The 12,658-nt window shown below is 39.9% G+C and overlaps 1 protein-coding gene across 1 annotated transcript in view; it reads right to left on the reverse strand.

Annotated features, from left to right (window-relative positions):
- Positions 1-12,658, reverse strand: part of LOC121393924 (DISP complex protein LRCH3-like) — a 73,430-nt gene that overhangs the window by 31,971 nt on the left and 28,801 nt on the right. Inside the window, exons 3-5 of the mRNA XM_041563773.1 lie at positions 12,246-12,390; positions 10,831-10,936; positions 2,221-2,294 (exon numbers count right to left, since the gene is read on the reverse strand). Of these exons, the coding sequence (XP_041419707.1) occupies positions 2,221-2,294; positions 10,831-10,936; positions 12,246-12,390 (325 nt within the window). The remainder of the gene's footprint in view (positions 1-2,220; positions 2,295-10,830; positions 10,937-12,245; positions 12,391-12,658) is intronic.

The raw sequence follows: 12,658 nt of genomic DNA on the forward strand, positions 1-12,658 counted from the left end.
AGGGGAGCCCCAAAAAATTTTCGATCTTTTTCAGCCTGTCAGCCATCGTGTAGAAAACACGCCAGCGTTTTTTGGGACTTAGAAAAAATTTTGACTTTTTTTGAAACAATCCCTATCTACTCTATTGCGCCTCGCCAGGTCTGAGGTGGCGAAGGAAGTCTAGCGTAAAAGGTAGCGTTCGCTACACTGCGCAAGTTAGTGAATTTGCGTAGTTTCGTCGCTAGCGAAGATTCGCCTGGCGTAAGGTTGCGAAGTAACACAAGCGAAACTACGCCAGCGTTCGTTAGTGAATTTGCGCAGTAGCGAAAATGCCAAACGCTAGCGAATTAACGCTAGCGTGCGGCGCTTTGCGCCTTAGTGAATTTGCCCCTAGGGGTCTTCTAAACAGAGGACACAAAACTATCCAGGCCAATTATTTCTATCCAGGATGTAGCATTCTTGCAGCACGATCTAGACAAAAATGGCAAACAGAACTGAGTGTTAATAAATGTAAATGTATGCACCTGGGAATAAAATATGCAAGCCAATTAAACCCTAAATGTGTATAGGCAAATTATTGATGGAGAGGGGCCAAGGGTTAATAAATTTAGCTAATAATCAGCTTGTCTGTAGCAAGCAATGCCAGTCAGCAGCTGCAAGGGCAAACAAGTTTTTGGGTAATTCTTTCTCTTTGCAAATAACTTGTAACTCCTCGTTTTAAGTGTGCAGTTCCGATTTATTCTCCATTGCTCAAAAGGGATTACTGAAATAGAGACAGTCCAGAGAAGAACAACATGGCGGGTCAAGTTGGGATAGTTTACACTGGAGAAAATGTGACTAAAGAGGGTAATCATCAATGTGTATACATATACAAGGGGACAATAGAATGAAAGAAATTGAACAGTAGATCCCACCAGCAGAAATTACATGATCCATTCAGATTTCAAGAAAAGAGGTTTTAAGTCATTATACTGGAAGATAAATTAGATGGCTTCTAGAAAAGTTTAGATGACTATTAAGCAAGAAAAAAAACAAAGGTGTATGAAAATAGATGTAACCAGGGACTGGTCCAATAGCCATCTTGTAACCGGGTAGGAATTTTTTACCCCCCTTTGAGGCAATTTGTAAAGGATTCAGACAGGATTTTTTGCAACTAACAGTTCAACAGGTTTCACTTAAAGGAGAACGAAAGCTTACCCAACATAGTTTACTGGAATGTAAGACCTCCTGATAAGTGTCCTGAATCTCTAGGTTTTTATTGCTGTAAAGGCATTCAGCTACCCATAAATCATGACTCTAGCTGTCCAAACTGCAGACCCTTTTGCGCATGCGCTAAAGTCCCTTCTATAGAAGGAGCATGAAGGATCAAAAGGAGCATGCGCCATAATGAGAGATACCGGAGATACTGCCCGTGGCAGTGGGGGTGTGGAATGCTAGCAATGCAGTGACGTCACTGTACTTCTACGGAGAGTTTGGAAGACTGGAGCGTGCAGAGAGAAAGTAAGCAAAGTAAGGGGAAACAGTGAGTGCTTAGAACAGTTTGAAAATCATGTTAAAATAAAACAGACTTAATTTTAACATGTCCTTGTCCTTTAAACAAAAATGCTGAGGTTGATGGATGCGTGTTTTCTTTTTTTAAGCCTAAATTACTATAAATTGAGATAGTTGTCACTTGAACCACTGCAGAATCCAAATATGGGTAATTGTTTTTCTAATATACTGTTTCCTGCACTGGTAAAATTTAGAAGAATTTACTTCAGAAACACAACTATAGTTTATATAAACAAGCTGCTGTGTAGCCATGGGGCAGCCATTCAAAGCACAGGTTACACAGTAGATAACAGATAAGTTCTGAAGGATCCCATTGCATAACAGTGAGCTTTTCTGTTATCTGCTTCATATCCTGTACCTTTTCTCCTTTTTCAGTTTTTAATGGCTGCCCCCCATGGCTACACAACAGCTTGTTTATATAAACTATAGTAGTCTTTCTGAAGCAATCACACCAGTTTTACCAGTGCAGAGCAACAGTACATTATATGGTCATTCCTTTAAAACACTTATATTTTGGTGTTACTGTTCCTTTAACAATGTAACTGGCTATAAATTAAATGATCCGCTTGTCTGGCAAGGGGCTGAGTCAGCAGCTTAAATCTGCCCATATATGGCCACCTTGAGACATGTACGTGCAACTTGATTATGTATGTTAATATAAATGAAGAAATCCCTGATGTAAACACTCACCTGTGCTGGTGGAGACTGCAGAGGATTGTTATCAAGGGTGATGGTTTGGAGATGCCGTAGGTTTCGAAAGCATACTGGAATACAAATAACTTTATTACATGAAATATCTAAGCGGACTAGTGGCAGTTCTGCAAGTTCTAAACAGAATGAAAAAAAAATAACATTTAGTATTTATTAATATTCATAAGTAAGAATATTGACATTTGTTTTGTTACAGAACACGTCATACATTTATAAATTACTTATTGCTTTTTTTAGGGTCAATCAGATTAAAAAAGAACAGACAGGTTTGAAGTACACACAGTAGTAGTAGCAGCACAGGAAATACAATTCAAGTAGGACAGACAAAAAGTGTCAGCTATAAAATCCCATATAACCAAGGAGAAATATAAACTAATGGAAGTTTATGATTGTAAAACAGTTGACAGTATAGACAAGGCATGCTGCCATAGCAACAGCAAAGAAAAGCATTATAAATCTCATGGCCCATTACATATTTGAAAAACAAGGTTGTCTTGGCATTATTGAGCATTTTAAACTAACATTTGTTTGTCCTCATCTGTAATGTCCTAATGTTATTGAATTTCTAACCACTTTTTGGTTGATTTTTTTGGAGAAAACTCACAATTCCTGTTGTTGCTTTATATACATGCACCCATAGACTGGGGTGAACTGTGAGTATATTCTCACTCTTTCACATTTTTGTTTATTTCTGTTATTGGACTTTAATGTACTTTGGTAGGGCTTATATTGGCATTTTGCACCATTCTTTTATTGTACCATTTCTCATTCTCTTTATTTGTTATGAAATTTTACATTACTGTTCCCAATTTCTAAATGGTTTTGGCTCAGCAGATATTCTTGTATACACCCCCATAATTTCAAGGCAAATACATCTACAATTTTTTTTTTGCAATTAAACTTTTATTAAGTTTTCAGATAAGTAGAGAAAATAAAAGAAAAAAAAAAGGGGGTACAGAAAGGAGAAAAAGGGGGGGGAAGTACATACAATTCAGATCTGCAATGCAAAAAATAGGCCCAAATATCGTATACATGAAGGCAGCAAAAGGGTGGACAGGGTTAGGGGAAGACAGAGGGTGGTAAACCCACACTTTATACTAAGGTTCGTTTATAATAGTCGGACTCCTTAAAGGAGAGCCATCGTAACCACCTTGCGGCATAAACAGCAGAAGAATCAGACAAATAAAGAGAGAGCTCCTCAAATTTATGCAATTCTTCCACCTTTAAGTACCAGTCACGAATCGTCGGGGCTAAGGTTTGCTTCCATTTTAAAGGAATTAGCAGTTTAGCAGCATTAAGTAAATGTGGTTCAATCGTGGAGGTAAAGGCACCAAGAGATTTATCCATGTGAAACAACAGGACGTATGTCGGATCATCTGGGATGTCGAAATGTAAGATTTCACGTATAGCTTGCCTCACATCATTCCAGAAAGGCATAACAGATGGGCAGGACCAGAAGATATGTAATAGGGAACCCTCATTTGTGCCACATCTCCAACACCTGTCACTAGTATTAGGGTAAATATGTTTTAGCCTGGTCGGGGTATAGTACCAGCGTGACATTATTTTGTAATTGGTTTCCTGTATTCTACAACATCTGGTACTCTTAAACAATTTAGACATGATAGCACTGAGCTGTTTTTCCGAAAAGTGTACATTGAGATCAGAGGCCCATGAGTCAACAAATGAAGGGGTAACAGAAGCGGTAGAGTAGCGTAAGATTTTATAAATGCTCGAAATTATATGCATGGGAGCGAGTTCCATTGAACACAGAGATTCAAAAGGAGTTTGAGCTCTACCCAATACGGTGATGCCACCTAGGGAATGGAAGAAATGTTTAATTTGAGCAAATTTCAAATGATCCAGTTTCGAGAAAGGTTTGACAGCGTGAAACTTTTCTTTATCTATGAAGTCACCCTTATCCAGAAAATGAAACAATTGCAAATTGTCTTCTATCAGCCAATGCGAAAAATATTGCTGGTGTTGTCCCAATGGAAATGCAGGGTTATTGATGATCGGTACAAGTGGAGAAGGGTATTGTGTCAATTTAAATTTTTGGCGGCATTTATCCCATATCGACAAAGTATGGGGAAGTAAAGGGTGATCAGTGAACCGAATACGTCTGTGTCTAGCATCTAGCCAAGCCAAATGAAGTAGGTAACTGTATGTTGCCTGTTGTTCTATCTCAACCCATAGTTTGGAATCTGTGTGATGTGACCAGTCGACAATTCGACCCAATACTGCTGCATAGTAGTAAAGTTTACAATCAGGAAGAGATACTCCTCCCTTTTCTCTAGCCATAACAAGGGTCCTATAGCTTAGTCTACTCTTTTTATTCTGCCATATGTATTTGGTAATAGTGGATTGTAGAGTGTCTAACATATGGTCTTGCACCGGTAAAGGGAGAGTTTGGAAGAGGTACAGAATGCGAGGAACAATATTCATTTTGATAACATTCATTCGACCAAACCAAGAAAGTGGTTTATCAAACCAAGAGTCTAGGTTTTTAGTAATAGCTGTCAAAAGATCTTTAAGGTTTCTCATCATCCATTCGTCATAGTCCTTGGTGATTTTAAGGCCTAAATATGTGATATACTGTGGGGACCATCTATACGGAAAGTTCTGTGACAAGGCTTGAATAGTTCTAGCGGATAAGGATATATTTAGTGCCATAGATTTAGAAAAATTTATTTTAAAGTTACTAAAATAGCCATATTGTGTAAATAATCTGTTCAATACCGGGATAGAGATTATAGGTCTTGTAATAAAAAAAAGAAGGTCATCGGCGTATGCCGCAATTTTATGGTGTAGTTTATTGACAGTCACACCATTAATGTCAGGGTGCAGGCGGACATGACAGAGGAAAGGCTCCAGAGCCATGATAAATAGAGTAGGGGATAGGGGGCATCCTTGTCTGGTGCCATTGCGTATATCGATGTAGTGAGACATCTGACAGTTAACGCGTACTCTGGCGATTGGATTATCATATAGAGCGTATATCCAATTTAAAGTTTTCGGGCCAAGACCAATATACTTCAAACAGGTAAACATGTATGTCCAATTGACACGGTCAAAGGCCTTTTCCGCATCTGTAGAAAGTAACATTAGTGGTAATTTATGAATTTTCGACCAATGTAAGATATTTATCAATTTGTTAGTATTGTCGCGGCCTTCTCTACCTCTCACAAAACCAACCTGTTCCGGATTTATGATTTTATGAAGAATGTTATTCAGCCTAAGTGCAATAATTTTCGCTAAAAGTTTAACATCACCATTCAGTAAGGATATAGGCCTATAACTGCTCGGGTCGAGTGGAGTCTTGCCAGGTTTCAACAGAAGACTGATGTGCGCCTCTAGCGATTGTTTATGAAAGCGGGACCCTTGTTGGATACTTTGAAAGGCTTTGAGTAGTTTAGGGAGAAGGCAATCTTTAAATGTTTTGTAGTATAAGATGGTAAGGCCATCCGGACCGGGCGCTTTCCCCACTGGTGTGTTTTGAAGGGCTGTCGTTAACTCATCTAAAGTCAAATCCGCATCCAAAATATCGAAGTCGTGTAGGGAGTGGCCATATTCAGGCATATCATCTAGAGAATTATCTGGCAGTTGATAAAGATTCCTATAAAATAGTTCAAAGGTTTCTGTTATTGATTCCGGAGTATGTGTAAGAGCACCATTTACTTTTTTGATAGCAGGGATAAAGTTTTTAGTTTGCTTATGTTTTAAAACCCTAGCCAAGAGCCGACCACATTTTTCTCCGTGTTCATAAAACCTATGTCTGGAAACAGTAATTGCTTTAAGGGTAAAAAAATCAAAATGAGTTGAAAGGGCTTTTCTGGCTTCCGTTAATTTTGCAAGGGTGTCGTCACTGTGTGACCGCTTATGGGTTTGCTCTAATTGTTGTATTCTACAGATGAGATCGTTTCTAGTATGTTCCCTTGTCACGTTTTCGTTTGGCGCCATGTTTGATAAGGTGTCCCCGTATTACGCATTTGTGTGCCTCCCAACATGTTAGGGGTGAAACATCAAGTGTGAGGTTCTCAGCAAAGTAGTGTTGAAGCTGAGTTGATATGTCCTGGCGTATGGTATCATCTGTCAAAAGCGATTCATTGAGACGCCAATTACCTTGTTTGAGTGTGGGAATAGGTGTACTCAGGGTAAGAGTTACCATAGAATGATCCGACCATGTTCTAGTGAGGATGTTACTATCTAAGACATCACTGAGCGCCGCATGGGATAAAAAAATATAATCAATTCTAGAATATGTGTTGTAACGGTGAGAGTAAAACGAATAATCCCTTTCATTGGGATATAGAATGCGCCAGGGGTCAATTAGTTGAAGGGAATGTAGCGTTTGTTTGCAACGCGACAATCGACGGGGCGCTATACTAGAATTGCCTTTAGAGCTGTCTAAGTGCGGATCTAGGGGTAAGTTGAAATCACCTCCCAGTACCAAGGTACCTTCTGTAAAGAGTGATAGTGCGTCTTGTATTCGCGTGAGTTCCTGGTCTTGGTCACTATTAGGTAAATATACGTTTGCGAACGTGTACCTCCGGCCCATGTAGAAGCCCTTCACAAAGACATACCTTCCCAACACATCACTCTTTCTATCAGTTACAGAAAAACCAAAGTTACTGGAAAAAGTAATTGCAACCCCGCGTGTTTTAGTGGGCTGGGGTCTACTAGTGAATAATTCTGGGAAATGTTTGTTATTCCATTTAGGCACTGCATCTTCTTTAAAGTGAGTTTCCTGTATAAAAATGATATTGGCCTTTTGTTTCTGAAGGTCTGAAGAAAGTAAAATCCTTTTTTGAGGGGAGTTGAGACCATTGGCATTAATGCATTAATGCTAACAATCTTGAAAGAACTTGTACCTCGAGATGTGGTGCGTAAGGCAGGCATTTATTATCTCTCAAATGGGAGTAGTAAGATAGTAGGTGGGAGAGACAAAAATGGAGAACAGAGGGAACAAAACAGAAAAGGGAATGGGGGATCAAAGTACGTCGCTACAAGGGGTAGGCTCAAGGCACTACTCCCGCAGGGTGGCTTGAGACGTAATAGCAGGGGGAAGTAGGCTGTGGGTCTAGAGTTTGGCAAGGAATTAAAGGAGAGGGCTCCCGCTCCTCAACCTCCGGGTCAACCACCGCAATCTCGAACCCAGAGAGACATGTATAGAAATAACATCAAAATAAGCTAATACCGTGAACAATATATTATTTTGCATTTTTTATTTTTTATTTTATTTTTTCTTCTTTTTTTTTTCCCTTCTTTTTTTCCCTCCTTTTTTCTTTTTCTCTCCTGTCCTCCGATATAGGCAAAAAAATAGAGGGGGAATCAGAGGGTAGGGAAGGATAGATTAAACAAAAAAAAAGGGGGGGTTAAAGGGGAAAAAAAAAAAAGGGGGGGATGTAGGGGTGGGGCAAGTAAGGCACTCTTAGGAGGTTAATAAACAGAAACTGGGGGTATGGAGGTCGCCTACGATAAAAGAGAAGCCCAGTGCAAGTATATATAGCAAGAAGTGTTAATTTCCAGTTGTATCCACAAGGTGAAGATGTCCAGTTGCTGCAAAGGACTTGTCCAAAAAAAAAAAAAAAGGGGGGGAGGAGGGAGGGGGGAAAGCAAGAACAACTCTGAGTCCCGTGGACAAAAATATCGCAAACCGAAGCCATAAGGTAGACAGTCTGTCTATATGTGAAGGTAAGGCTGTGAGTAACAAAAAGTAGAACCCACATTCAAACTTAAACCAAGAATGTGTAATCAAAAAAAAAACCAGTAGAAATTGGGAAAACATCAACAAGAGAGGCTCATGAGGAACCAAAGAGGTAGAGCCTTAGAGTTATCGAGTAAGGAGGTGGAACAGCCGAGCAGGGCAAACAAACAGCTTACCAACAAAAGTGTAGCGGTGATAGAAGTTGACCCTTCATCACCGAATCGCCATAGGAATCAATAGAGGTGTCGTGGAGCCGTCATGGATGCCAGGGCAGGCAAGAGATTCATCTCCGATGGTGTTATAGCGAGCCGACGCACCATGGCCTTAGGTGGGATGGGGTGGCTCCTCTGTATCAGATCTTTTCTCGGCAGCAATTGGTAATGCACTCCGTTGATCCAGGTCAAGCGGGGGTCTGTCTGGATAGACATATCTTTGCCAATCTTGTATATCCACAGGTGGCAGCTCAAGCTTGTGAAAAAAGACCTGCGCATCAGAGGGGTCTCTGAGTGTGTGTGTTTTGCCATCCTTATGTGCCAGTAGGGCGAAGGGGAAGCCCCATTTATAAGGAATATTCCGTTCCTTAAGAAGTTGAAGCACATTGCGTAGTAGGCGTCTCTGAAGGACCGTAGTATAGGCAAGGTCTTGATAAATCTCTATATTGTCTCCGTCTAACTGCACCACTTTGAGCTCCCTGGCCTTACGCAATATGGCTTCCTTAACGGTACAATTATGGAAGGCACAGAGAATATCTCTAGGTTTGTTAGGGCGGCCCCCACTAACTCTATGTAGTCGATCAATGTGCAGAGTTACCTCTTTGTCTTGCCCTAGGAGCTGATTAAAAAGGCCGGTAAGAGTGGGCCGTAGAGCTGCATTAGGAATATCTTCAGACACACCTCGTATGCGAAGGTTACAGCGGTGGCTCCTATTCTCCGCATCTTCCAACATGCGACGCAAGTTAAAGATGTGTCGGGCTTGCGTGGTCAATCTAGAGGAGTGGGTCGTAACGGTATGCAGGAGATCTTGATGTCGCTCTTCCAGATCGTTCAGTTTAATAGCAACGGTACGGATTTCAGCTTTTAAGACCTGCGTCTCCTTCTGTTGGCCGGTTTTAATTTCCGTGAGGAGATTTGCCAGATCAGCTTTTTGTGGCAGAGCAGCGATCAGCGAAAGCAAACTAGCAGTATCTGTAGCACCGGCAGGCTCCTGCATTTCCTCTAGGCGCTCTTGCTGCGTAGTATCAAAGGCCTCGTCAGCCGCCATATTGGGAGTCTCGTCAGCAGCAGGAGACGAAGGCGTTTTATTAAAAAACTGCCCGATTTCTTTGTCTTTCCTCGTCGGGACAGACTTCTGAGAGGAAGAAGTGGTAGTAGCTCTCTGGTTCCTTCTCATGATAAGGCAAATGTAGGAGAACGGTAGCCCAAAAGCGGTGAGGAGCAGGAGCCCTTGAAATACACGTCCGCTCTAGGCAACCATCAAGCCACGCCCCTCACATCTACAATTTTAATGCTGCATATTTAAATGGATTCTGTTGTGATTTTTATGGTGTAGTTTCTATTTCAAAATGACATGATTACATAACAAATAAGTTACTCTACCATATAAAATGTTATTCCTGAACCAATGAATGTATTTTTTTTTAGCTGTAAGGTGTGTAGGCAGCAATCTCAGATCACTGTGCCTGTGGTTCCAGAAAAAGCACGCACTCCACAACGGAATTGCTATTGTTTTTCCTACTCAATGTAACTGGAAGGTTTAGAGTGGGACTTGAATTTTTACTACTGAGCAATATTCTCATATATACCACTAGATGGAGCATTTTTATCAATGCCGGGGATCTGTTGATGCCTATACTCATGCATTAAAAGTGGGAAGGTGCTAGTTTTGGGATCATTTTCCTGTACTTATAAACAAATCTATATCTGAATGTGCCAAAATTACTATACAAATATGCAATAACTCTTACGCCATACCATATTAGACAATAAGAGGTCAAGCTGTTCAGTATGATCAGTATGAGATTCTAAAGTAACTAATACAGCAAGAGTGGATTCTGGACGTTAACGCTAGCATTTTAAAAATACACTTAACTCTTTGTGTGCCAAGCAAGAAGTGATGCATTCCCTGACAGTTCATAGAATGCACTTTCATAGCAGCTTCATCCACCTCTGAGGTGCATTCTTCTCTTTCAGAGCCCACTGAGGGCTTTGTGACAGATTGTGAGAACAGAGCTTCCTAGGATCCATAGCAAACAGCAGAAATGTGACAACAACGTGTTAGAAAATGTCTTGCTGTCCACAAGGAAGCTATTAACACTTCATTCTGTGCAGACTATTCATTAACGATCCTTTCTTTGCAGTGCTGTAGCCCTTCTGCTGTCTTTAGTTAGTGCACACTTATACACACACAATTCATCCTTTTAGGTCTCTTATTACTATGCACACTTATCCACAATGGTGCACACATTTGCACTCTTGCATACATTAAATAAAAAAAAAGAAGAAGAAAAGATGTAAAAAGTTTATTAACTGTGCGAAGTATATAGTGGATTAAGTTCTTTGACCACTAATCAGAACCGGTGTGTTGTGTGTTGCATTATTATTATGTGTATACATTGTTTATATGAATAGTAAGTAATAATTTGCAAAAAGCAAATATACATGACAATTGACACATTTACTTATCTTCATAAGCTAATTTAACAGAACTGTAAATTACTATAAATATGTCCATTAGCTATATAAAAGAGATTATGTAAATTAAATGTAGCACTTCACAAATAAAAGCAACAAACAACTTCAGGAAGCGTTAATTTAGAGAGACTAGGAAAGTGGAATATATACAACCAGCACCTGCAGAAGAAATTAAGTTACTCTACCACCTACCTTCAGGAAGTTGTACAAGGTGGTTTCTCCTGATGTTTAAGTCCCTTAAGGATTCTAACTTTCCGATTTGTGTAGGAATTGTCTGAATTTCATTACAGCTTACATCCTGAAACATCAAGAAAACATTTAGAAGAAGGAATCACTAAAGACAGATCTCAGACCATGATATTTCCTTATCATAATGGATTCAAATATTTGAATCCATGATAAGGAAATATCATGATTTTTTTTTAATTACAAGGCAGGGTACTGAAAAGGTATCACCCACCTACATTAGTTCAAGTATTATAATCTTACATACAAGCATGCAACACACTATTATCCAGAACTTTTTGGGGACCTTTTTGATCACTATACCTAGGGGCAGATTCACTATGGGTCGAATATCGAGGGTTAATTAACCCTCGATATTCGACTGGGAACTAAAATCGTTCGACTTCGAATATTGAAGTCGAACGATTTTGCGCAAATCCTGCGATCGAACGATCGAAGGATTTTTCGTTCGATCGAACGATTAAATCCTTCGAATCGAACGATTCGAACGATTTTAATCCAACGATCGAAGGAAAATCCTTCGATCAAAAAATCACAGGCAAGCCTATGGGGACCTTCCCCATAGGCTAACATTGAGTTCGGTAGCTTTTAGCTGCCAAACTAGGGGGTCGAAGTTTTTTTTACAGGGAAAGTACTTTGACTATCGAATGGTCGAATAGTCGAACGATTTTTACTTCGAATCGTTCGAATCGTTCGAATTCGATCGAATTCGAACGAATTTAACCAATTCGATGGTCGAAGTACCCAAAAAATACTTCGAAATTCTAATTTTTTTTCATTCGAATCCTTCACTCGAAGTTAGTGAATCTGCCCCCTAAAGTCTACTAAAAACATGTAAGCATTACATAAAATCCAATAGGGCTGTTCTGCCATCAGTATGGACTTCTGCAGCTTAGTTACCATCAAGTATAAGTTACTGCTAAATTATACCAGAGAAAAAGGAAAATATTTATAAAAATTATAATTCTTTGCTTAAAATGGATTAAATGATAGATGGCCTTCCTATAATTCTGAACCTGGATATTGGGTTTCTGGATAATCGTCAGCAATTTATAAAAATCAAAACAGGCCATTTCCTTCCCACATAGAGTAAAGGCCCTCCAATGGGCTTTCCCGAAACTATATATATATTGGGCAGGGTTGAAAATCCCATCTGATCGTGGCCGCATCTGTTTGTTGATGCAGTCCCACAATCTGACCACTGGCATTGCCTCCATTCTGATCTGATTGTTGGGCCCTAGGGCCCACAATTGGATCAGCCCGATATCGCCCACCTCAATGTAGGCATATCAGGGAGAGATCTGCTTGTTTGGCGACATCGACAAACGAGTGGATCTCCCTGTGTACGGCCACCTTAATACACGCATATTCTTGGTAAACCTACCAGTCAGATTCCTTAATGATCCAATCTCTTCTGGCAAAGAATCCAGCTTATTGTTACTGGCAATAAGAACTTTCAACGGAAGGCTGCATAGGTGTCCAGGCAGTGACGTGAGCTGATTGCGACTTAAAAAAAAAAAAAAAAGGTTTAGAAAAAAAGACCAGAGTAAAAAGGAATATTGCAATCACTCTCATTTAAAGTAGAATATACACACAAGATCTAAATTGCAGCAACAAGGTCAGTAAAGAAAAAACTTTTTATTATAACTACTGAAAGCAAAAGTTTGGAGAATTCTCTTTATTGTTTCAGCACAATAATGCCCCTTTGCACAACAGTTTTGTTGAAATGGGAGTAGAACTTCAAAAATCCCTTTCTTCCACTGCAACACCCAAA

The sequence above is a fragment of the Xenopus laevis genome, chromosome 5L, assembly GCF_017654675.1.
Source record: "Xenopus laevis strain J_2021 chromosome 5L, Xenopus_laevis_v10.1, whole genome shotgun sequence".
NCBI classification, from domain to species: Eukaryota; Metazoa; Chordata; class Amphibia; order Anura; family Pipidae; genus Xenopus; species Xenopus laevis.